Consider the following 26,870-nt stretch of genomic DNA (forward strand, 5'->3'; position numbering starts at 1 on the left):
CTCACTCACTCATTCATCTTACTCTCTCACCCTTTCCATTCTCCACAAACACACTCTCCCTCCCTCTCTCTCTCTCTCTCTCTCTCTCTCTCTCTCTCACTCACTCCTCACCCTCTCCATGGCGCTGCACTCTGTAGCGTCCGTTTCTCAAGTCCTTCTTCGCCCTTCCGCGCCATTTCCTTCCAACCTCCACGCTCACTGGCTCGTTGACTTCGCTCCTCTCGGCCGTAAACCTAAGCGCCGCAACCGCAGATTCACGCCGTCGATCAGTTCTGTTCCGCTTCGTCGTTCCGCTGTTCTCAACGTTCACCGCGTCCCTCACTCTCCTCCTCCTCCTCCTTCTTCTTCGTCTTCCGATTTGAAACCACAGGTCACAACAGCTTTTCCTTTCTCCTTTTGAATTGCTTTTCGTTTCTAAATGTTTCATGAGAAGAACACGCTCTATCGAAATCGTTGCTGTTAATCGCGTTGACATAACCAAAATCTTACCAGAAAATGATTCAGGTGAGTTGATAGTGACTAGGTGAGTACTGAGTTGACTCGAGTCACTCGAATTTTTTTTTTTCTCTTTTCCGAAATGAAAATCGTTGTTTCAGCGGTGTCTGATAAAGTAGAACGGTGTGCACGAGTTTGATAACTCAGATTGTTATCAACCTAGCAGTTTTTTTATGAACCAGAATTTCGATGATATTTTCCTTCATGTTTGATGAGGAAAAGCTAGAATTGGCTACTATCCAGTGAGGCAGGGGAACTGATTGTTCTTGTTTAAGCCTGCTGAGGAACTATTAACTTGTAAACGAGTGGTTAACTTGACTTGGAATCAAGACTTGGGCTCTTCGTTCGCAATTGATGAAACTCTACTAGTAGTTGAGAGACAAATAGAAATCCAATTTCTCTATGCAATGAAAAATTGTTATCTGTCAAGTGTCAACAAGACTAATGCTATCAGAAAAGTCCTGTTCCAAGAGTTTGTACGAGTTAGTTACAAGACTAACTAACTGGCTGATGATTGATAATCTTTTACTTTGCTGGATCTGTCCTACTTTGGCACCGGCATCAGTAACTTTAGAGTTAAATAGCTTGCCATTTGGCAAAGACTCACCCAACACCCTATGAAGGTGCTCATTTAAGAAATTCCAATAACCTGGGAGAAGGAAACTGTGTAGCCTTCCAGGCCATAGAGTTTATTAATTATGAAGATTTTCATACATAGTTAAGGAATCCATTCTACAATATCACATTACCAAATGCATCTTTCTTTCTAATTTTTGGTAACAGCTATGTTGCACTATACTGGTATAGCACCAGTTGGATAATACAGGAATTTTTAAAGATTCAAGGCATGGGTATATTAATATAAAACTTTTAAATATAATGTATAAATGAGAAATCAGAATCTTACACCATAAAACTTGGAAAAATTGGATGGAAGATAAAATATATAAATTTTAACATAACATAAAATATAAAAGGAGTAATATATTTGTAAATTGTTATGAAAACATTTGTATTGCAAGAAATTAACTGATTCATAAATTAACCAAACTTATATTATTAAAGATAAAAGAAAAGAAACTTTGTTAATAGACTTTGATTGGACAAACAGACAAATGAGAAATACAGAGAAAGGAGAAAAGCAACCTAACTTCACTTAAAAATGGTGTTATTTTTAGAAAAAAAGGGCTTCACAGGTACACTAGTTATATCCAAAATTTCCCGACCTCATTGGATCCATATCTGAACCATGCAACCATGATTTACTTCTCTTTAAAAAAGGTTTGGTACAAACCTGAGTATGTACCTAGTCACCCAACGCGTACCAATACCTGGTACGCGTACGATTCACAGCATGAGGTACCCATGCTTCAAAGTGTAACAAACAACTAAGTGTTCTTTTAAACCTTCCCATGTTCATTTGCTCTTTCAATGTTGTTATAGTTATGCTTTAGCCAATCGGCAGCAGGACAATTTTCATGAGGTTTAATTGTACTGTTTAGGAATTTAATGAGTTTTTATAATTCCTAAATAACATTCAGGGACATAATTTATTCAATATGTAGAATGGTAATATTCAGTTGTGCTTTTGAACCTTACCTTGTTTGCTTGTTATTATAATTTTTTTTGAATGATGTCTCAGCAAATTGACAACTAAACTAGTGTCATCCAGTTTAAATGTGGATTTCATTTAACTAATTTATGAAACTTTGATACTTTATAACTCCTAAATAAACTTTCTTTTATGCTGAATAGACTTTACATCTGTTTCTCATTGTATTCTTGCTCATAATTAGCAGTTTGCTTTGCTATTAATTTAAAGGGTGGTTCATTGGGTTATGGGTTATTTTACAAAATTGTTTCTCAATGCTCAAGTGATAAACTATTCATGACTGTGGATGTAACCTACATGACAACGTGTTGGGTAATTCTAGTTACTTGTTGATCAGGTTGCAAACTTGGATGATATATTATCAGAAAGAGGAGCCTGTGGTGTTGGATTCATTGCCAATTTGGAAAATAAGGCATCACATGTAATTGTCAAGGATGCTTTAACTTCTTTAAGCTGTATGGAACATCGTGGTGGCTGTGGAGCGGATAATGACTCTGGTGATGGTGCTGGGCTGATGACTGCAATTCCATGGGATCTATTCGACAATTGGGCTGACAAACAAGGGATTGCTTCCTTTGATAAGTTGCACACTGGTGTTGGAATGGTTTTCCTACCCAAAAGTGTAGAACTCTTGAATGAGGCCAAGAAAGGTAATAAGTGTTCTTATTTTGAAGGGCATTATATAACTAACACCCTATTATGTCTTTGATTTTTATTGTTTCACTAAGATAAGGACGTTAAATTGTCTGTGGATAATTTACATGTTGCATAATTTCTTTTTACTTTCTTTTTTGTGCTAGGCATTTTTTCTGTATTTCTCATTGATTCAGTACACAATTCTTCTACATATCTCCCATGTACTCGTCAGTCGTCTCTCTCCAAAGATAACCTCCAAAGCCACTCCAAAAAGTCATTTCTAGCTGTTGGTGTCAACTTTTTCATGTTCTATGCTTTTGTAGGGCAGGGAGTCTGTTATTTTGTTGTTCAATGTATTGGAAAAAAGGCTCGTTAGAAAACTTATATTGCTTACCTTTTTAAATATGACTTGGGTCTTTCTGAGCTTCTTGTCATGTATTATGCTTGAGTTTCATAGTGAGTCCTTCTTGTCTTGAATACTTCAAGCATTTTCACTTTAAATGCGCATATGATGTCTGAATTACTTGAGAGTCTTTGATAGCCTTCTTTGTTGAATCCTTTCAAGGTAGTGTGCTTACAAGCTATTATAAGCAAGCTATTTTTCTGACGATTGGAAAGCTCGGCACTTTGTAGTTGGATGCTTTCTATAGTGACCGAGTTATTTATGGTGCTAGTTTACAAAAAGTGTGTGTTTATACAGGAACAGGGTTTTAGTTTTCTGACTAGTAATTTAATTTCTTCTGTAGTTATTGTAAGTATTTTTCAGCAAGAAGGTCTTGAGGTGCTTGGGTGGAGGCCTGTCCCTGTAAATACTTCTATTGTAGGTTTTTATGCGAAGGAGACCATGCCCAATATACAGCAGGTATTTGTTAAGATCGGGAAAGAAGAAAATGCCGATGACATTGAACGAGAACTGTACATCTGTCGTAAATTGATTGAAAAAGCTGTAAGCTCAGAAAGTTGGGCAAATGAGCTTTATTTCTGTTCTTTATCCAATCAAACAATAGTTTACAAGGGGATGCTTCGCTCACAAGTTCTTGGGTTGTTTTATTCTGACCTTCAAAACGATCTTTATAAATCCCCCTTTGCCATTTATCATCGAAGGTATAGCACAAATACTAGCCCCAGATGGCCTCTTGCACAACCAATGAGGCTTCTTGGTCATAATGGAGAGATCAACACCATACAGGTTGAGTTTTATTTGACATTTAAAATCTTTCCATGTAATTTTACCTCAGATGGATTTAAGTAATGGGTAAATATATGTGCAGGGGAACTTGAATTGGATGCAATCACGAGAGCCATCGTTGAAGTCACCTGTATGGCGAGGTCGTGAAAATGAAATTCGTCCATTTGGAAATCCAAAGGCATCAGACTCAGCAAATCTTGACAGTACTGCAGAAGTACGTCAATAACTGAATATAAAGTTATCAGTTCCTTCTGCTTGAAGATCTTGGTGATGATTCTTTTAAAATTAATTGCTGAAAAATGATGATGATTTGTTTGATATTATTTGACGAAAGATGATTATGATTCATTTGAATTTAGTTGTTGAAAAAGATATGATCCTCATACTCATATGATTATTCCTATACTCGTAATGTTGACTTTGCTTTCAGTTTTTGTCTCACTGTCCTATTGTTTAAAGTTTCAAGATATCTTAGTTATTTGTTAGGTTAATGCTTCTATCAAGGTGCATACTTTTGTATGGACTGAGATACTTAATAGAGCTGATACAAATAAGTTGTTTTAGTTTCATAGGTCTCATGTTTGGTTAGTTATTTCTATTTTATCCTGCTGTTTGTCATATGTTTTTAATATTAGAGACAATATCTTCTTTTATTTTTTAAATTGCTTTGAAGATTTGGTAATGACCTTCTGACATTTTATCCAACAGTTGATCTGTGTGGTTTCACTTGTACCTTGAATAATTTTTTTTTCTATTGATTTTAGAGTCTTTGGCTGGAAAAAGAGGAGCAGAATGTTTTAAGACAATGGGGTTATTTGGGGGTTTCTATAGTTTATGGGTGGAAGTTTTTTTGTCAGAAGTTTCTTCCTGCCAATCTTATAGAGTTGTTTTGTTGACTTTCATGTGGTTTGTAACTCATGATTTGTTTGCGGGGTCGATGGTTTATTTCTTGAGGGACATGTGAGTGAGCTCTTTAGAGTTGGTCTTTTCCATTTCCATGATGTATTTTTTTTTGGTTCTGGGTGGATGTCTATTTCATCTTTGATCAAAGTAAACACTGTTAAACTGAAAAATTGAAAGCAAGAAATTGGTGCTCCATTTAGCAAGCATTACTCTGAATTGGTTTTGTTTTTATCTTTTTATTTTTTCATTTTTATTTTACCAAATCCTTTGATCTCTTTGATTGTTGTGTTATTTTAGTCCACTGTTTTGATTTTTCTTTTTACTATCATATTCTCTAGATTCAGACTTTTATTAATGGTCATGCTTATATCTTACTTGAACGGTCTACTATGGTTTAGTTATTAATAAGAAGTGGTCGTAGTCCTGAGGAAGCTATGATGATTCTTGTTCCCGAGGCTTATAAAAATCATCCAACTCTGACAATCAAATACCCAGAGGTAATTTTTTTCCTTAAAATAAATGGCATATTCTCTGCACATTTATGTAATAGTCCCCCCCCCCCCCCCCCCCCAATGTGATGGCTATAAATTTCCAATTGTTAAAGCATGCTTTATGATATATACTTTTTTATCCAAATGAAAATGCATATCCTATCCGCTTATGCTTTAATATATGCCATATTTGCTATTATTGCTGAGAGATTCCTTGCATGCTTTATTTATCCAAATGAAAATGCATATCCTATTTGCTTTAATTGGTTCTTAGGCCATTTCCCCTGCAAGATGATTTTATTTAGTCCTCTTGTGATAAAATTCAGGCTAGGCCTAATTCTGCCTCAAAAGCTAGCTTAGGGATAAGGATTACTTTACCCTTTTCAAGGACTTTTTTTGGCCATATCACTTGTCAATCACTTGTCAATGTGGGATTTAACGCCCCCTCATGCTTTGGACATTTGGAGTGTGAAGTTTGCAGGGCTGGATTTATGCGCGTGACCCATTTATTGGTAGCCCAATAAACTGATCTTGGATAGACTCTGATACCATATTAATATTTATGTTAGGCCTAACTTTACCCCAAAAGCTAGCTCAAAGGGGAGGATTGCTTTATCCTATATAAGGACTTCATTCCCATATCACTATTCACTAGTCAATATGAGAGTCAGACCTTAACAGTTTCAAGCTTAATATGCAAAAAACAAAATCTATGTTTTGTTTGTTGCATTTTGTCTTTTATTTCTTGCAACCTTCTAAATCCTTCCTCTGAAATTTCTGCATGAAAGTTTCCTTAATGCTGTGTTGACTTCTTAGGTGCTTGACTTTTATGACTACTACAAGGGTCAGATGGAAGCTTGGGATGGACCTGCCTTGCTTTTATTCAGGTATAAATGTTAAAAACAAATCCAGAGGAACATGGTTGCCTTCTTGGTCTATAATCTATCCTAATTCATACACCTGACTTCAAGACTATAGGCCAATTGCACTACTCAGCAAAGCTTGGTCACTAGAAACTAGAAGCAAAAGCGAAATTCAATGGTCCTAATCTGTGTGCCTGTGGTGTGTTCAATAAGGGGAGAGAGTCACGGGTCCAGGAAATTTTTTCAATGTAATTCTTGATTTACTGTCTTATTTCACGAATTAAGTGTTCTTAATACAAATCGTGTCCCAACGTTTGAGGAGGTTTGATGTCAATGCTTATTGGCTAGAGTATCATTTGAAGGGGCATGCAATGAGAATATAAATGACAGAAATGTATTTTTAGTATCTTTTTGTGCTGCAATTTTATCGCGTCATGCAAATAATTATATTTTCCTTTGTTGTGTAGATAAAATCGTCTTTGTTAAGTTGAATTTAATCTTGCACTGCTCACTTTCCTTAAGCAGTTTTTCCATTGCTTAATAAATTTACCAGTAGTATGTAGAAAACCGTTGTTTTGTTGTTAATCTTTAATTATTTTCTCCTAAATTTCTTGTATATCTGTGGTGATTGGTAATCCAAATTATGTGCCGCAGTGATGGAAAAACTGTAGGTGCTTGTCTTGATCGTAATGGACTTCGACCTGCTAGGTTTTGGCGAACATCAGACAATATGGTTTACGTTGCCTCAGAGGTGAAGTCCATAACTTTTATCCCTTAATTATATATTTGATATAAGATTGCATGATTTCACTTGGGTGACAACTACTTTATTTTATGATCTAGAACTTAAAAGAGATGATGTTGCTTTGACTGCACTTAGGCTTTGAAAAGCCAAGACCTGAAAACTCGTTAGTGCACCGCATATGTTTCCACAGTTAGGGCAGGGAAATGGTAGCTTACAGCTTATTACATGTTAGCTTAGCTCTACTGAATCTTTCTCAGTTGGTTTAGATTCTGTTACTATTTACTAAACTGTTACCAGGGAGCATCAGCAGCAACAATGAAGTCTTTTCCCACTAGGTAGACAATTGCGTAGATAAAACGATGCCATAATGTCCTATCATGATGTAGTCCAGTGATGAACCATTTAAATCCGAATCTCTTGTAATGTTTTGGTCTGTAGTTTTCCTCGATCCCCTTTTCCTCAAACTACCCTCCTTACTAATGTTTCTAAAAACCAAGAATGGCACGAAGCAGACTCCAAATGTCTAAATCATGGCCTTATAGCTTTCTATTTTTCCTTGCAAGAGCATGTTTATATGATATTTGAGGCCCTACATTTGGAACATGATGCTTTTATCACCTCCATGAGCAACAGGCAGGATACTTATATGACTTGTTAATTTGAGCATCTGCTCCTGGCTCATGAAGCTCAGATAGAGAAGAACAAGCAAAAATTTCGATGTTTTAATTGTTAGCATAGGTCATAAGCATTTCAGGGGCGAAGCCTTCCTTGCTGCTACCTATCTTATAAATCACCTTCCGTCTAAGCCACTTTCAGTTCTTAACTCCTCTCAATTACTCAGTTGCGTCATTTTCCTGTGTCAAAATACAGTCACTTTCTCCAAAAAAGTGTTTGGTCCTATTGTCCACAACTCAAGTCCCACGGAAGGAAAACTTGATCCAAAGTCCCATAAATGCTTATATTTTTGCTATTCTCCCACACGAAGGATACCAATGTTACTGCCACGAATTCAAAAGATCCCATATCTCCTATGATTCAACTGTGTGACTAAGAGAATCGTGACATAGTGTCTTAACTGAACATATCCCTATGTGGGCTGAAGCAGTCTCTGACCAAGGGCTTGGTTCACGAGATTCAACACCACCATGAAGCAGTTGGACTATATACAAAGACAAGCTGACTACACCTTGCTTGTGACAAAACTAAGAGGAGTCAAAAAGGGCTACTCTTATAGTCTATGTAGATGACATGGTAATTATTGTTGATGACATTCAAGAAATTACAATGTCATTGTTTTCGGACAGCATTTGACATTAAAGATCTTGGGCAGCTACAATACTTTCTTGGGATGGAATGGAAGTAGCTAGAAGCAAAAAGTGTATTTCCAGCTCCCAAAGGAAGTACACTTTTCACTTGCTTAAGGAAGCAGGGAAACTAGGCTACAGACCTGCAGGGATTCCTAGAGACCGAAACTTGAAGCAGAAGATCACAGAAGAGGAGTCACCACTTGAAAGATGCAAATACACACACCTTATGGGAAGGAGTTATCATTATGTTGTAAATCAGATTCTTCACCATCTCAAAAGTAAACCCAGAAGGAGTTACTATTCAAGAAAAATAAACACTGGAGAATTGAGTGCTGTGCATGTGCATATGTTGATTATGGAAGTTCTGTTGAAGATGCAAAGTGTACTACAGGGCCTTGTACAGAGGTATTAGGAAACATTGTGACATGGAGATGCTAAAAACATACTGTTGTGGCTAGAAGCAGTACAAAGGCATAATATAGACCAATTGCTCACGGTGTTTGTGCATTGGTATATGAATAAAAAGGTTACTAGAAAATTTGTTGATTAATCTTCAAGAACATATGAAACTTTTTAGTACAGCATGTCAAACCATTTGTGTAGCCCACACAACGAGCCTGACATGTTGGCCTAATGCCCAGACTACCCTAGACTAACCTATATTCTTTAACAGTTCACCTCAGGCTAGTGCATTCAGAGTAAAGATTATATGCACCCAACTTATTACAATTGTACCCAATTTAGGGACCGCAAGGAGCTTAGTGTGAATATTTGCTAGCTGGTTGGTTACTAGTGTTGACCTTTCTTCTGTTTTCTTCTTTGTACATATCCTGTTAATGTGGCCTCTGATATTTTTTATTAGTCCTTACTTAATACATTTATAAGTAATTTAAATTTCTACTATTTGGTCATAAACTATTCTTTTTGAAAGTTGGGATCTCTATTACTGATACGGCTGTAGTGAGAATTATATTTCTGAAGTCATTGATTTTGTTTCATCGCATTCGATTAATTCATTCCCTTATAGGTTGGTGTTATACCAGTGGATGAATCAAAGGTTATCTCGAAAGGCCGATTAGGTCCAGGCATGATGATAACGGTTGATTTACTTGGTGGTCAGGTTTGCACTGCAATACTTTATTGTTTTTCTTACTGCAATTTTAAATAAGCACATTATTTTCTAATGGTTGTTTTGTTCCTGCAAATATTAGTATTAATTTATGAAGTTAGATATTTATCATATTTAGAAATTTTCTTTTATTTGGTGCAATTTATGTGTCCCCCAACGTAAAATAATGTCATTCATTGAATCAGATAGCTTGCCCAGAATTTCCCCGTAGAAAATGTATTGCTACCCCTTCCTATATTACGTTTTCAATTGATTTTGAAATTTTGTTGATGATTCCAAAAGCGTAATGGTTCACAGCCCTTTTAAAAAAATAGGAAAACATAGTTGAGAACTACATCATAAGATATTCGTGAGTCTAAGAAATTTAAGAGTTCTTAAATTCTGGTCAGGTCTAACTCTATTCCAAGAGCTAGCTCAGGGGTGAGGGTTGCCATGCACTCTATAAGGACTGCTTTGCTCACATCTCTATTCAATGTGAGACCTCAACAGACTTCCCTCACGCCAAGTACTGGACATTTGGAGCGTGAAGGATTAAGGGTAGATTCTGTTACCATCTTAAATGTGAGTTAGGATTAAGTCTTCCCCAAAAACTAGCTTAGGAGTGAGGCACCTTCCCTTTATAGGTGTATAAAAGAAAGTGAGACCTTAACACATTCGAAAGTGTATAAATGAAAATTTTAGTCCTGAAATGTTCTCCCTCGAACAGTTTGAATAGTGTCATTTTATGTTATATTGGGATTTGGGCTTTAAAAAGTATGTCTGATTGACTGATATAAAATCGATTTATATCATTTACAAAAAAATGGCGAGGGTCAGTGTGATTTGGTTTCTGGAATTGTGGTTGCTCTTCCCTGAGTTGTCATAGACATATTTTCTGTTTTCTTAGTAATTGACTGTTTAGTTTCTTGTCGAAAGTAGTGTGTGACGTCTCATAGGATTATTTTTCATTTCAAACATTTTCCGTGGCAGGTCTATGAGAATACGGAGGTTAAAAAACGAGTAGCCTTATCAAATCCATATGGGGACTGGATCAAGGAAAATCTGCGGTCTTTGAAGGCTGAGAACTTCCTTTCAACCTCTGTTATGGAGAATGACGCAATATTAAGACAACAACAGTGAGAGTTCTTTGTAGATTTTGTTCTTAGTTTTTAACCTTAGTGAAGGAATTTCGTGTTTTAAAGTACTGCCATATTAAACCCTACCAATCCCATTGTTTTACTAACAGCAATTGCATAAACATGCTTTGTGTTTCTTATTTGCTATCTTGATTTTTATGAGGATTATGATTTATGAATATCAGTTTTGGATGAAATTTATGATTTAAACAATAAAAGGTTTGCTTTCTAGAGTAATATATTTTTCTCTAGGATGTAGGAATAGGGTCTTCATGTGTAGTGTCTCCTGTTTTTTATTATCAACTTAATAGATTATTCTATTTTGAATAGAAATATATATGAATATTCCCCATGAAAGACCTTCAACAAAAAGGGTTCCTGTACCCGAAACCGACACCTAATGTTGAATTTTTTGTAAGCGAAGGTTCTATAGCATTTGATGGGAGAGGGTATTTGCTCTATATTGCAGTTTAGAATACAACATCTTATATGGTTCTTACTTAGATGTTATTTGGTGAGACCAGGGCATTTGGGTACTCCAGTGAAGATGTCCAGATGGTGATTGAGGCTATGGCTGGTCAGGGAAAGGAGCCAACTTTTTGCATGGGAGATGATATTCCATTGGCAGCATTGTCTCAGAAACCTCACATGCTTTTCGATTATTTTAAGCAACGGTTTGCACAGGTAAGCTTGACTATATTTCTAAAATTTATTCTAGAAAATAATTTCCACTGTTCTCTGATCAAGTTTTGCTATTATGGTGCCGGTTCGCTTAATCTGATTCATGTGATTACCATGTTTTACTATGAATTGAGTTATGGTTTGCTCACAATGTCATGACATACTTGAAGTTGTTTGTCTATGAAATTGTTTGTATGTCAATGCTTAGGCTCTATGCATATCTGTTAGGTTAGAAATATTTCTTTCTTGTTTATATATATTCATGCACGTATGGTCCATTTCTTTACCAGTTGAGCTGAGATATTGTCAGGCTTTCTTCCTTTGATTGTCCAATACACTTTTTTCACATGTTTTCCTTGTTCAAAGGTTTAAGAAGAATGCCTTATTCTTTTTATGCTGAATGTTTCATAGTTAATTTTAGTGAAGGGTATTATGACCTAGAAGAGTAATGGACATGGGGGCTAGAATTTGGATGTCTTGGCATTGGTATAGTTCATGCAGGGGAGCATGTCTTGTACATTATAATGGGATGATGAGTGATTGCATCCAAAATGTATGTACACATTAACATATATCGATATCATATTATGAACAAAATCTGTATGGGAGGAGTCCACTTCCTTGGGCAGAAATCAGATAGTATCAGAATTATTTGTTGGAAAGAAACACGGGATGTATTCTGAATATTGTTTCAGAACAAAGATAACGACTATTTATATGCCTCGTAGGATTCTGAAAACTGACTGGACTTAAGCGAGTAAATTGAAGTATGGACTACCCATAATTAATTGAACCCCTAATTACAAAGTTGTAACCTAGGCTTCTTTTACTCATCAAATACATAGACCATAACTCTAGCAGTTGAAAATTATATTATTGATATGGCATGTAATATCTCTTTATGCTAATTCACTTTCTGTTGCCACCACCCAATTTTTATTAATTTTCAAAATTACAGGTCACAAATCCTGCAATTGATCCTCTTCGAGAAGGATTAGTTATGTCTCTTGAAGTGAATATAGGGAAGAGAGGGAATATATTGGAAACTGGACCTGAAAACGCATCACAGGTATTTTAGCACACATTTTAAATAATTGATTTGTCTTCATTTCCATGATTGATGCCTTTTCCTTCCAAGAAAGTAATGGTATGTTTTCTGAGCAGGTTATATTATCTGGTCCAGTATTGAATGAAGGGGATCTTGAATCATTATTAAACGACCCCTTATTAAAACCGCAAGTATTACCAACATTTTTTGATATAACTAAGGGGATTGACGGTTCCTTGGAGAAAGCATTAAATAAGCTTTGTGAAGCTGCAGATGAAGCTGTTAGAAATGGTTCCCAGCTTCTTATTCTTTCAGACCGTTCAGAAGCACTGGTAAGGACTGTTTAAAAGCATTTGTATCTTTCTACAAAAGTGTATCTATTATAGATCTTAACGATAGAAGCAATTTGATTAGATGATAACTAAAACTGATATGCTTCTGCAAGTATCTCAGACCTTCCTCATTTTTCTAAAGTGTTTGGTGGTTTTATCTGCTTTTAGGTTTTTTACTCAGTTACTAGCCATTGTGTGCCTTAAAAAAATCTTAATTTAACTGTCAATTCAAATTTATTGAACTTGTAAACTGCCCTTCGATTTATAAATTGATAAGATAGTGTTTTCTCACATGCATTACTTGAATTTGAGAACTAATGTTTTTGTGTATTTGTCAATAAATTTTACAATATTTATGTGCAAAACAAAGGGAAAGTAAAATTCAAGTCATTCCCAAAGTCTAAGAAATTCCTAATTTCATGGGATTTGGATGACATAGATACAACAAATCTAACTCAAGTCAAACATATCTTACTAAAGTCAGATATTCAACACTCCCTCAAGTTGGTGCATACTTATATATATTAGGTGCATTCAACTTGTTACATATATATGCTATTCTAGAACCCCTAAAGGCTCAGTCAACATATCAGTTGGTTGATCTCTAGATGCACATAAGAAGTCTTAATAATGCTTGAGAGGATATTCTCTTAGACAAACTGACGATCAACCTCTATATGTTTGGTCCTCTCATGAACAATTGGATTTAAGTAAGGATACATAGCCGGTTGGTTATTATGACAAACAAGTTCAGTTCTAACTCACAAAACTTCGACTCTTGAAGTAAGTGTTTTACCATAAAAGTTAACAAGTGGCATTAGCCATAGCACAATGCTCTGCTTCCGTTCTATACCTTGCAATGACAGTATGCTTCTTGCATTTCCACGAAATTAAGTATCCCCCAATAGGAACACATAAGTGGAAGTGGATCTCTTGTCATTAACATCACCTGGCCAAGCATCAGCATATCCAATAGTACTAGTGTGACCCCTATTCGCATAAATGAGTACCTGACCAGGTGAATAGATGCACCTCAGGATCTGGATAATTTCATTTCAATGATCTTTAGTTCTTCACATGGTAAGTTAAGAAACCGGCTCATAACACTGTTAGGGAAATCAATGTTAGGTCAGGTCATAGTAAGGTAGTACAACTTTCCCACTAATCTTCTATCTGGATCATGATAGGGTTCCCCGTGACCTAGTAGAAGCTTCACATTTGGGTCCATAGGTGTGTTAACAGGCTTGCAATCCAGCATTCCAGTTTGCTCGAGAATAACAAGAGTATACTTCATTCGAGAGATGGAAATATCTGAGTTTGACTGAAAAACTTCAATCCCAAGAAAGTATCGTAATTAACCAACATCCTTAGTTTGGAAAATCTTGAATAAATATTGCTTCAACTCCTCAATTCTTTTTTTATCATCTTCATATACCACAAGAACAAGATAGATAAAGTTACCCGAAGATGAGCATTTAAAGAAATAGAATGGCCTGTCTCGCAACAAGTCATGCCAAATTGTCGGATTACGTTACTAAACTTTCCAAACCATGATATGGGTGACTGTTCCAAATCATCATGCATATGACAATATGATTCATATTAATTTTCATGAATTTTGCATTTATGATGAGGTCGAGATCATGCCTGACGCTCGTGAATAGCCACTAAAGCGCCAAGTATCTTTGTTCTTCTAGATTTCATTTATATGCTTACATATTTTCATGTGTGTGTGTGGGGTAATAATGCTTTTCAATTTTTCTGGTTCCAGGAACCAACACATCCTGCAATTCCAATACTTCTTGCTGTTGGTACTGTTCATCAGCATCTAATCCAGAATGGCCTGCGGATGTCGGCATCAATTATAGCGGATACTGCTCAGTGCTTTAGCACTCATCAGTTTGCCTGTTTAATAGGATATGGTGCAAGGTTATTTAGTTCCTTCACTTAAGCCTCCGTTAGCCTCGGTCTTTTAGTTTCTTTTTTTTTTCTGCTTTGTTTTAATCTTATATTAGGAGTTGTGTTTTGTGATCTAATTTTTATCTGTTAGTCTCTATATTTGTGTGAGGTAGGGTTTAAATTAAAGATTTTTGTTGGCGTGTTTCCTTGTTAGTTTGCCAGTTTATGATACAGTTGTATTCTTTCTTACCCATGGCAAGAATCTATTTTCTCATTTACATATGAATAAATCTGAATTTCTGATTTTTCTACCAAACAATTGTTTACGAGTGTTATTGGAATAAGTTCCACCCTGCGCTAATTGTTTGAGGCAAAGGAAAATGGAAATCAAGCTCAGTTAGATTCATTAGCCTCAATCTTTTTGAGCACAGCATGACATATCTCTTTTGTTTGTTTCAGTGCTGTGTGTCCATACTTGGCACTGGAGACATGCCGACAATGGCGTCTTAGTAGTAAAACTGTAAATTTGATGAGGAATGGAAAGATGCCTACTGTATCAATTGAACAAGCACAGAAGAATTACTGCAAGGTTGGTGCTCGTTTTCAATCCACTATTTAGACTTTATTTCAAATACGTATGTTAAAAACTGATTTCTTGTTATGCGCCAATGTGAAATAATGATGGCTATGTTGGTGTCCTGGTTATTTAATTTTGTACTTTAAACATTATTCCTCCGTAAAACAGAGGAAAAGGTGCATTAAGTAAAAACTCAGAGCAAGACTTGCTAATACCATACGAAAATGGGGTTCGTTCATTAGTTAACCTGATTGAACGAGATAAACACATTTTCCACATAATTGAAAAGTGACCCACATGAGGGAATGTGAATATATGTTTAATAGAGAACAAGGGGTGACTCAAAGAAGTCCCACATTGCCTAGATTAGCTAGTGTACAGATGTATATATAATAAAGAACACACACACCCATTGCCTTAAGCCTAAGGTTTTGTGGGGTGTGTGGTTCTAACTTAGGATTTCTAACATGGTATCAGAGTTAGTCTGATCCAAGCCATGACTTCCGCTTCCATAATAGAAAAGAAAAATAAAATTCGAAGAAAAAAGAAAAGAAAGATGATATATAGTACAAGGCCTCTGAAGACTCATGAACAGAACACCTAATGATGTTCCGCTGAGCTCAAGCCCAAGACAAAGCAAGCCAAGGCCTCTGACTCAGACGAAGGAGCACAAGTCCAAGGAATTCCGATGTTCCCGCTGGAGTACTAGCCCAGACAAAGAAAGTCGAAAGGCAGACGAAGGAGCACAAGTCTAAGGTTTTGTGTTGTGTGGTTCTAACTTAGGATTTCTAACATATGTTGAAGGGAAATTAAAAATAGAATATGTTAGATATAATAATATGAAGCCATTCATGTGACCCTTACCCAATAGCTTAAGCTTTTGGGATAATTGGTTGGTTGACATGGTATCATAGCATATCCTTAGATTCGTTTGTTGGTGGAGACCTCCCATATTTGGGCCACCCTGGAGATGTCCAGTCCTGCAAATTCCACGCTCCAAATGTCCAGCCCTGGGCGTGAGGTGGCGTGTTAGAAGTCCCACATTGGCTAAAGATATGACATAGATAGCCTTTATAAAGGGTAGAGCAACCCTCAACTCTAGGGCTAGCTTTTGTGTTGAGTTAGGCCTCCCAAATTCTAAAAATGTGAGTAAGAAGTCTCACATTGGACGATTAAGGGAGTGTTGAGCACTTATAAGTGAGAGGACTCATACGTCCCAATGCCTTAAGGTTTTGGGTGAAAGATGCAGTGTTCAATTTACTTGTGGTTTGCTCTTGTTATTTTAATGTGGAGATCCCCTGGAGTTTATGTCTCTCGTGGTCCAACAGTGGTATCAGAGCCTCAATGACCAAATGGTTTAGAGTTCGATCCTTGCCGCCCCTAATTCTTCTAATAAAAAAGAAACTGAATTAGAGTAACTACATGGTTACATGCATTCCATCGAGGAAAGGAAGGGAAAAAATGGTTACAAGGCGAAGGGAAAAAATGGTTACAAGGCGCTCCTTATTTCTTTTCTTCCTTTTTCCCCCTTTTCTTCCACCAATTCTCGTAAAGAAATTGAAAAGTCAAATAAGTTTAAATTGTTAAATGAAAAGAAACTGAAGGAGTGCCACTAAATGCACATCCTATTTAGGTATTAATTGTTTTTGTTTTCTGAAATAGGGACTTCACACTCACACTCTCTCTGCACCCAATTTGGTTGTTCCATTACTCTGTTTTCATTCTGACTTGTGACACAGGACTTGTAATTTTGTTTTTGAAGACTTATGTTTAAGACTCTTCGTCAAGTCCAAGTATAAAATTATTACATTGCGCACTATACATAATTATATGATATATATTTGTATCTATTATCCATTGTGTCTCTGAATCTCGAGTAGTCTTCTTTGAGACTCATGCTGTGTTGCTGGCTCTGCATCCCTAATACAGCTGACAGTTACTGACAGTTAAAACCAGTTATTTAGTTAGTTGGATCTATATATAGTTCTAGATGTATTCATTCTGATACTTATGTATTAACAGAATATACATTTCCTCTCAAGCTCTCTCTAAACAGAATATACACTTTCTCTTGGCAATTCATGATTTGATAACCTAGGGCGGAATCACATTCTCTCTAAAGTCTAAACAGTCTTTAACATTTTCTATCAATAACAGAATATATATTCTGCTTGACAATTAGTAATTTGATCACCTTAATTGGGATCACTTCAATACCATGTTGAAATTATAAGTAAAAGATGGAAGTAAAGAATGTGAAAGAACAGGACTCTAGATCTAAATGATTGATATTATTATGAAATAATGTTAATTGACTGTAGAAAATCTTATGCACCTATTTATACTAATAACTAGGTCAAGTATTAGAAGTACAGGTATTGCTAGTCCAGCCCTACAAGACTACTAACAAATAGGGCCCACAAAACCAAAATCGTATAATCTGATAGGGACCTTTTAAGGAAGAATTCTTTTCGCTCGGTCATAGTGTTCCTTTTTTCTTTCCCCCCTTCTTCCTCTTAATGATTTTATCTTTTATCATTTTTTTTTTGTAGAAAGATAACTAATGACAAGTAATTTGAATTTTATCTGCATTCCAGGCTGTAAAAGCAGGTCTTCTTAAAATTCTTTCCAAAATGGGCATCTCATTGCTTTCAAGGTATGTGATTTATGTCATAAAGTAGTTAATAAGGACAACTGGTGCAAGTGATTTCCGAATGTAATAATCATTTCTCGAATGTAATAATTGTGTCTTTTCTCTTTCATTACTGATACTATACTTTTGACAATCAATTTGTCAATTCCTTGTATATAGTTACTGTGGTGCACAGATATTTGAGGTCTATGGATTAGGGAAGGAAGTTGTGGATCTTGCATTCAGAGGAAGCGTGTCAAAAATTGGTGGATTAACCTTTGATGAGGTGAGGAAGAATACAGAACTGAAGCCTATGAATGAAAATGGAAATTGTGCTAATATTTTATTTGCAATAAAAGCTTTGTTGAATTGTTATGTTATGAAGAAGACTTTGTCTTCTATCTTTGTTCCTCCATTCTACATAATTTTTAGACTATCATGAGTATGTATTCAAATATTTACTCGTGTGCCATGTGATACCAGATATGATAACTCATGACACCTGATAAAATTGTTAAGCGATTTTAACAGATATTACTTTGAGTATTACACCTAATCATGGTTTCCATTTAAGACTTCTTTTAGGAGAATTTAGGGTTTATTGATATGAACTTTTAAAAAATGCAACTGTATGCGCTAGACTTGACATTAAACTTCATCTTCTCTGGGCTAGTCGAAACATGCTTGGTCCAGTTATACACTTTCTTTCGCATCAGAATTTGTAAATGGGTTTATGAACAGAGTAATGGTGCAACAGCGCAAGAATGCACATTTGTGCTGAATTCGCAATATAATTGAGTTGAGATCACTTATAGTAAAACTCCTGACTTCCTGTGTGGCGCAGCTTGCAAGAGAGACTTTGTCTTTCTGGGTGAAAGCGTTCTCTGAAGATACGGCAAAAAGATTGGAAAATTTTGGGTTTATACAGTTCAGACCAGGAGGTATGATTTACTGCTTGACTTGTTAATTGTTGAAGAATCAGTTGAACTTTTGCTGTTTTTAGAAGCAGAGTGAGTGTTACTGTTCTATCAATATAATGACATCCAGATTAGTAATCAAGGTGCACTGAAAGAGACTGATTTTGTTTTATAATTTTAAAGGTGAGTTTCATGCAAATAATCCAGAAATGTCAAAGTTGCTCCACAAAGCTGTTCGTCAGAAAAGTCAAAGTTCCTTTGCAGTTTATCAGCAACATTTGGCTAACCGACCTGTGAATGTGAGTCCTTTAGATCCTACAGCATGACATTATTATACATTTTTTACAACAGCTATGTGAGTTATGTATTGTTTGTTGCAGGTTCTTCGTGATCTTCTTGAGTTTAAAAGTGATCGTGCTCCAATACCTGTAGGAAAGGTTGAACCTGCTTCATCTATCGTGCAACGGTTTTGCACTGGGGGCATGTCACTTGGAGCTATTTCAAGAGAAACTCATGAAGCAATTGCAATCGCAATGAATAGATTAGGTGGAAAATCAAATTCTGGGGAAGGTGGTGAGGTAATATAATATAACTGTTGGTATAGACGCATTCCTGTTCTATAAAAGGCAATTCTTTTTGTTTCTTTTTTATTTTATAAATATTTTATCTGCACTGTAACTATGACTTTATGTATTGCATTCAGGATCCTATTCGCTGGAAACCACTTTCAGATGTCGTGGATGGTTACTCTCCAACACTTCCACATCTTAAAGGTCTTCAAAATGGGGATACTGCAACAAGTGCCATCAAGCAGGTTATTGTGCTGAAATTTTGGAATATACCTTCATAAACGTTGTTGACTTTAGTAAAGTTATCCGGTTTATTGTAGAATGGTAGAAAATTCTCTAGGTTGACTATTTTAAGTATATTTAGGCTTTATATATTCATTCTTCTAATCAAACTACTTAACCGTTTCATAAAATCCATACAGGATACAGCATCCTGAAAACGGTTATTCTCAGTTGAATGCTGCCATTCAGTGAATCGAATTAAATAGAGTGATCTGATTTGTTCAGGCCTCCAATCATATGATTTTAATTTGATTGTCATGAATTAATGCCAACTTTGCCACAGCATCCTGCAAGTATGCACCCTTGAATAAAAAATGGTAAAATGAAAGCATTGGTATGAGCATTAACGGTTTATTGATTGTCTAACTTATGCATTAAAGTACAAACATCAATACACATCATGATTATAATTAATTCTGCTTTCTGCATTGCTAAAACTTCATTGAATCTGTAAATAGTAAATGGGTACTCTTCCCCTTCCCCCCTCTCCCAAGTCTAAATAATGAAGATATAAATAAAATTTCCATGCTTTTTCTGAAAGTGTAATAGGCTTGATGGGGCTGCCAACATGCGATGCCCTTTCTGCCTGTAAATTTAATAAACCAGATGATGAAAAAAATATATATAGCAAAAGAAGCTTTGTAGGGTATATATTCTTTGTAGGTGTGATTTGCATTTGATAAACCAAAATAAGTACTTATTCTGTTATAAATTTATGATAGCAAAATAAGTTTTTAATCCAATTGGATGGATAGTACTTTTTTTTCCAATTGATCTGGCTGATTTAAATTGTATTTGATCTATAGCTGGTCAGGTAACAGCTCAAGTCACATAAAATTGTGGTGGGCAGTGGTAATCTGATAAAATATATTGCATTTTCTTAAGGTTGCTTCAGGAAGGTTTGGTGTCACACCAACATTCTTGGCAAATGCTGCTCAATTGGAAATCAAAATTGCACAAGGTGCGAAGCCTGGTGAAGGTGGACAATTGCCTGGGAAAAAAGTTAGCATGTACATTGCAAGGTTGAGAAATTCTAAACCAGGGGTTCCTCTTATATCTCCACCTCCTCATCATGACATTTATTCTATTGAGGATCTTGCTCAATTGATCTTCGATCTTCATCAGGTGACTCTCTTGCTTGTTTATTCCCTTGCTTTGTTTGAACCAATTTTAGTGTAATGAGTAAAAGTCACCATGGTTCTCTGGTTGAACAGGTGAATCCTAAGGCGAAGGTATCAGTAAAACTGGTGGCTGAAGCTGGAATCGGTACTGTTGCATCTGGGGTTGCAAAGGGCAATGCTGATGTTATACAGGTGTCTATTGTCACTTGTTATCTATATATTTTTATCTGTCTAATGTTTTATTTCTCAGAAATCTATTATTCATCCTAAAAGCTTGAAATATAATGTGATCGACTTACAGATTTCAGGGCATGATGGGGGTACGGGAGCAAGCCCTATAAGTTCCATCAAACATGCAGGAGGTCCTTGGGAGCTTGGACTTACAGAAACTCACCAGGTTATAATTGAATCATAAATCTGTGTAGTTGCAATTTATTCTGATCATTCTATCCTGAAAATTTGTTTACCATTTGATTGTGGACTGTTTTTTTCAGACACTCATTGAAAATGGACTTAGAGAAAGAGTCATTCTCCGAGTTGATGGTGGATTTAGAAGTGGAGTTGATGTCATGATGGCAGCAACAATGGGTGCTGATGAATATGGGTTTGGTTCAGTGGCAATGATTGCTACTGGATGTGTTATGGCCCGCATTTGCCACACCAATAATTGCCCTGTTGGTGTTGCTAGCCAGGTATTATAAGACTGATTTGTTATTACTTGCTTTATTGTAATGATTTCTTGTCCTATATTTGATAAAAAATTTATCGTCACATTTCAGAGGGAAGAGTTGCGTGCACGATTTCCCGGTGTTCCTGGTGATCTTGTCAACTACTTTTTATATGTGGCTGAAGAGGTACTTTGGGGATGCAGTTGATATATATCTTTCATGTTCATATTAATGTTCATTATTTTGGAGTTACCATTACTGATTCTTGTGAAGAAATGCAATATGAGGAGAGGGCTAAATTGTTCTCAGTCATTTGAATTAATAGTACACATCATTTTATAACATGTTAGAAGGAAAGAAAACGGGAACTAAATCAACTGTAATTATGGAATGAATTGGGTATGAGTTCTTAATCCAATCCCTTATACTAAAGGATTTCAAAACTGATTCTTCTAATCAATTACACCTCATTTAAAGTATTTTGAGCTCGACCGTTCACTCCGATTGTGGAATTGCTGTCTTTCATTCCCTGCTTGGATATAAGGTCTTGACAACTTGAACTGTTCGGTCCCTTTGGTAGAAGATAAGCTAATCGTTGTTCAAATAATGCATACACACAAATCCTTCGTCCAGTTTTCTTTGATGAAATACCCTATCAGTTCAATTTATTTTTTCTTATGAGCTATATTTGTAGATGACTTATTGATACAAAAGAGCTTCATCAAATTGACTCTTATGTCATCTAGTTTAATATTCATCCAAACTTCCAAAGTAGTTCACACAATCCTTCAGCAATGGATCTGAATTTCGATTCTACTGATAATCTCACCAGTCACTACATTTTTCTTTTTGCTCCTCCATGTCATGGATTGGCTCCAAGGAAGGTGCAGTATTGTGAAGTTGATCTTGATCGACTAGGGAACCTGTATAGTCTCCATTGGTGTTAGCTTCTAAGTCAAGTGTATTGTATTCTTATTAAAATCCTTTCCCAGGACTTCCCTTTTAGTAATGCATATACTTGGTTTAGAGGCAAGGTTTTATTGGGTTATGCATCAATGGACTAATTATGCTAATTGAATATGCTATGGTTGGTCAAATGTGAGCAAGGTATGTGAGCTGACCAACTAATGAACCTTTCATACATTGTTTTGTCAGCTACGGATTCTTCTTTGGCTTCTTCCAACTTATGACTAAGGTCCCTTGGGGTAGAGAGTAGAGAGTGGTTTGAAGTTTGAACCCAATTTTTCCTGTTCCTAATCCTTTTTGCTGTGATATGAAAATCACTTGGTCAGAATATGTCACCTCCATACCAGGGAAATACTTTATTTTCCCAGTTCCTATGTCTCAAGCTCCTGAGCTAGGCTCTGCTTCAATTTGTGATTTTCTTTCTCTTCATTCCTTGTCACTACAATGTCATCAACATACACTAGGAGGGATGATCTGTGATGTCATCAATTCATGCCTTCGATGTCATCACACAGGCGAATGCAGCCATGAAGGCTGGTTAAACAGAAAGCAGAGGCCAAAGCTCCTGGAGAAGCCCTAGAGCTTTGATATCTTGCGAAGAAACGTAATATTAAATGAGATCTGAATAGTTCTCATTCATTTGAGTTGATGCTACACATCATTATATAGCATGGCATGGGAAGAAGAAAGGAAACTAAATCAATTTAGGTCATGGGATATGTTGGAAATAATTTTCTATTTCAATCCCTTAATTTAAGGGATTTTACGACTGATTCTCCTAAGTCCCAATCAGTTTTCTCCTTATTTACGGTATTTACTGCTTGACAATTCTAATTTTCATGTTCCTCTTTGAAGTTCTGATTAAGTTGTATTTTCCTCATCCTTCCTGAAAGAAATTTTATTATTTGACCAGGTAAGAGGCACGTTGGCACAGCTGGGGTATGAGAAGTTAGATGACATAATTGGTCGAACAGACTTATTGCATCCAAGAGACATATCTCTAGTGAAAACTCAGCATCTGGATCTAAGTTATATCCTCTCTGTACGTATTGCCACAATTATAAATCTTTCTTTTTCCTTTCCATGCCTTTCTTAGTTGAATCAATACAGTCTTCTCTGGCTTGTAATAAAACTTTAATTTTCAGAGTGTTGGGTTACCTAAATGGAGCAGTACAACCATCAGGAATCAGGAGACTCATACCAATGGTCCTGTTCTGGATGATGTTTTGCTAGCAGACCCAGAGGTAACTTTATAAACAACAACTAATAGGTGTTGGTGATATAAATAGAAAAATATGCACACACCCTTTGCAAAATATTTACTTTAAACTACTTTGTATGTCAATTATATTCAGTGCTCATATACTTGGGCTCATGAAACTTTCAAATTAGTTTTATTGATAAGCTTTCTATGCGAAAAGTCATCGTACAATAGGAATTTCAACTCGAGAGGACCTGTGATCATTCAAAATTCGCTTTATGCATTAGTACTTAAATTTATATATTGTAATTTAGTTTTACGCATGGAATTTCTAAAAATAAGGTTTTTCTAATCATATTCAGCTTCAGTTGAAAGCTTCTGACGTCATATTTGTCATATGCCATTCTTAACTAATCAAATTTTTTTTATAGGCATTCTTAACTAATCATTGACTCCCAAATAATAAAAAAGGTCCAGAAACGAATCAATTTTTTTCTGTCTAATATATGTTAAAAAAGGTGCAATCAGAGCAGGAAGTGTTGGATAAAAAAATGATTAATTTACTATCTCATGAAGCCAAATTCGCAGTACCTCTAATTCCAAAAATTGGCTGATTCCCCCTTTTTAATTTACTTTGACTAGTGTTTTCAAATTTCAATATAAAATGGAATGAAAGGAGGCAAATGGTTTTCTGTGCTTTATAGAAAAACGGCATACATGAGTTAGGAATATTACTTTTTTTTTTTTTTTCTGTTCAGGTTGCAGATGCCATTGAAAATGAAAAGACTGTTAGTAAGACGATAAAAATATACAACATTGATCGTGCTGTTTGTGGGCGTATAGCTGGTGTCATTGCAAAGAAGTATGGTGATACTGGTTTTGCTGGACTGTTGAATATAACGTAAGATGTCTCTATATGCAGGTTGAACTCTAATATCTTAAATCGGATGTCTTTAATTGAAAGTTAATTCTTTTTTTCTCCATGATTCTAGATTTACTGGAAGTGCTGGGCAGTCATTTGCGTGCTTTCTGACACCTGGAATGAAAATTCGCCTTGTTGGAGAGTCTAATGATTATGTGGGGAAGGTATCTTATCAACTCTCTTGTGTTGCACCTTACCTGAGAACTTGTATAGGAAATTTAGACGTTAAATGTGTCACTATGATGTATTTATGTTGTGATAAAGAGTTTGAGACATGTGCTTGTTGCATGATTGTTTTACCCTACTATGCTTCTTTATTCAGCAGTGTACTGAACTCAATTGGTAAAATACTTGGCAAATTTCATCTTGTTCTTCCCTGCTTTTGAGGATTTCATGATATCACTTTCTGCCATATATTCAAGTTCAGCCATATGAAAGTGAGCTTAATGTTGTTGTAGAGATGAAAATGTTACAATGGGTGAGTGATCTCAAAAGATGCAAGACAGGATTAGGAATAAAGCATTTCAGAGAAATTTGGGTAGCACCTATTGCGGAAAAGATGGTATAGTTTTGCCATAGGTGATTTGGCCAGGTATAGAGAGGACTTGGAGAAGGATTATTAAGGAATGTGGAGGATATGTACGATAGTCCTATAGTTATAGATAGAGAATGACCAACGAAAATTATAGGTCAAACCATGCATAAGATATGGATTTAAATGACTTGTGATTAGACTTTGTTGAGATCCCACCTTAACTAGAGATATGCCCAAGTAAGTCCTTATAAATGGTAGAACAATCAGCCCTCACTCCTAAGCTAGCTTTTGGAGTAGAGTTATGTCTAATCCGAATTCTTACAGACATAATTCTTGATAAACTAATATTGTCATTGAATTGAATCCATGTAGCCAACCACACCTTGGGGGAAAACACTTTGTTATTGTTTTAATAAGGTTGAGCAAAATGAGGCTGTCCTGAATCAATGCACCCTCTTATCACTGTAGTGAATGAAATGGATGTTTCTGTTTTATAGTACCTGTCTTGGACCTTATTTTTTGGTTTGCTACATTGTTCTGATGTTTATTCGTGATGGTTTCCAGGGCATGGCGGGGGGTGAGCTAGTTGTGACTCCAGTCGACAATACAGGTTTTCAGCCTGAGGATGCAGCTATTGTGGGCAACACTTGCTTGTATGGGGCAACTGGTGGACAGGTTTTCATTAGAGGGAAGGCTGGGGAAAGATTTGCTGTCAGAAACTCACTTGCTGAAGCTGTGGTTGAAGGCACAGGAGATCATTGTTGTGAGTACATGACCGGTGGCAGCGTGGTTGTCTTGGGAAAGTGAGTAATCTTTCTTTATCAGAGATGTACCAGTCTTCTCCTCAACCTCTCTTTTTCTGTGTAACTGTTCAACCTTCATTGAAGGAAATCATGTAAGCTAACTGAGGCTTTCACATATTTTGTACCTTGACAGAGTGGGTAGAAATGTAGCTGCTGGAATGACAGGAGGGTTGGCTTACCTTCTTGATGAAGACGATACTCTAATTCCCAAGGTCTGTCCCAGAGATTCATTTTACTGTCCTTTCCCCATTTTATGCATGAAACATATGCCTTTGAAATTTACTTATACATACAGAAACAAAAAACTGCAGTAAAAAATATCCATAACCTACTTGAAAGCCATCATTACTGTTGCTTGAAATGAAATCATGTTAATGTTTCGTTTGCTTATATGACACTATTCACAGGTAAACAGAGAAATTGTTAAAATTCAACGAGTAACAGCGCCAGTGGGGCAGATGAAGCTGAGAAGCCTTATTGAAGCCCATGTTGTAAGCCCCCAATTATTTAGAAGAGTTTATGCATGTGTAATTTACACAGGCAGAAATTCATTCATAATTTTTATCAATTTTATGGGTTGATAATAATTTTTTAACCTTTCGGTGTGAAGGAGAAAGCCGGTAGTGGCAAAGGTGCGGCTATTCTGAAGGATTGGGATAAGTATTTGTCATTATTTTGGCAGCTGGTTCCACCTAGTGAAGAAGATACCCCTGAGGCTAATGCCAAGTTTGGCACCACAACTTCAGAGCAGGTCACTTTGCAGTCTGCTTAGGGAAACAATTCAAGCTCAGATTGATTACACCACGGCTATGGAGCCATAGTTGTGTCTCCACTTTGTAAAGGAACAGGGATCTACCAATAAGGTGGAAATTTCAAACCAAAATATGGGATTAAATACCCCTTAAAACCACGTGGCTGCCTTCTCAAGATCAGATTTTCCAGCAGTTCGAGGTCCCCTTATACATCCATTTGAAGCAATAGCCTTCTCTTACCTCAGCTTTTGTATAGCCATTTGAACGAAAAAAACTGTAAATGAAATGTAGTTGATACGAATCTGATTGCAGGCTTTTGTGGGTGGCGAAAATAAATTAGTTGGGGCTTGGTATTGTTAATTGTCGTCTCTGTTCTTGTCATCAACTGAAAAAATGATTTTTTTTCACATTCACGACCAAAATGCATCCTATTCATTGGGACGTGAATTTTATCCAAATTTTTATGCGTAAATTGTTTCA

General features: G+C 36.1%; 1 protein-coding gene across 2 annotated transcripts; it reads left to right on the plus strand.

Moving 5' to 3' along the window:
• LOC130730088 (ferredoxin-dependent glutamate synthase, chloroplastic) lies at window positions 1-26,870 on the plus strand. 2 transcript variants are annotated; one of them, XM_057581978.1, is made up of 33 exons: window positions 1-370; window positions 2,445-2,757; window positions 3,490-3,932; window positions 4,015-4,146; window positions 5,234-5,332; window positions 6,143-6,213; window positions 6,844-6,940; window positions 9,269-9,361; window positions 10,340-10,485; window positions 11,010-11,169; window positions 12,125-12,235; window positions 12,331-12,546; window positions 14,318-14,475; window positions 14,905-15,034; window positions 17,620-17,678; window positions 17,835-17,940; window positions 18,499-18,595; window positions 18,755-18,870; window positions 18,952-19,149; window positions 19,275-19,385; window positions 20,308-20,547; window positions 20,637-20,735; window positions 20,845-20,940; window positions 21,038-21,235; window positions 21,323-21,397; window positions 23,091-23,219; window positions 23,323-23,421; window positions 24,137-24,279; window positions 24,371-24,464; window positions 25,400-25,638; window positions 25,772-25,850; window positions 26,046-26,129; window positions 26,249-26,870. In XM_057581978.1, the coding sequence occupies exons 1-33, from the start codon at window positions 119-121 to the stop codon at window positions 26,408-26,410; spliced, it is 4,845 nt and encodes a 1,614-aa protein (XP_057437961.1). In that variant the 5' UTR covers window positions 1-118; the 3' UTR covers window positions 26,411-26,870. The 2 variants fall into 2 exon arrangements, with proteins under 2 accessions (XP_057437961.1, XP_057437962.1); XM_057581979.1 differs by lacking the exons at window positions 1-370; window positions 2,445-2,757; window positions 3,490-3,932; window positions 4,015-4,146 and adding an exon at window positions 4,182-4,199.

The sequence above is a fragment of the Lotus japonicus genome, chromosome 1 (assembly GCF_012489685.1).
Source record: "Lotus japonicus ecotype B-129 chromosome 1, LjGifu_v1.2".
NCBI classification, from domain to species: Eukaryota; Viridiplantae; Streptophyta; class Magnoliopsida; order Fabales; family Fabaceae; genus Lotus; species Lotus japonicus.

Coding starts and splice junctions, on each gene's coding strand:
- LOC130730088 (XM_057581978.1), top strand. CDS start 119: ATGGCGCTGCACTCTGTAGCGTCCGTTTCTCAAGTCCTTCTTCGCCCT. Junction 18,596..18,754: donor TATACAGTTCAGACCAGGAG/GTATGATTTACT, acceptor ATAATTTTAAAG/GTGAGTTTCATGCAAATAAT. Junction 25,639..25,771: donor AGCGTGGTTGTCTTGGGAAA/GTGAGTAATCTT, acceptor GTACCTTGACAG/AGTGGGTAGAAATGTAGCTG.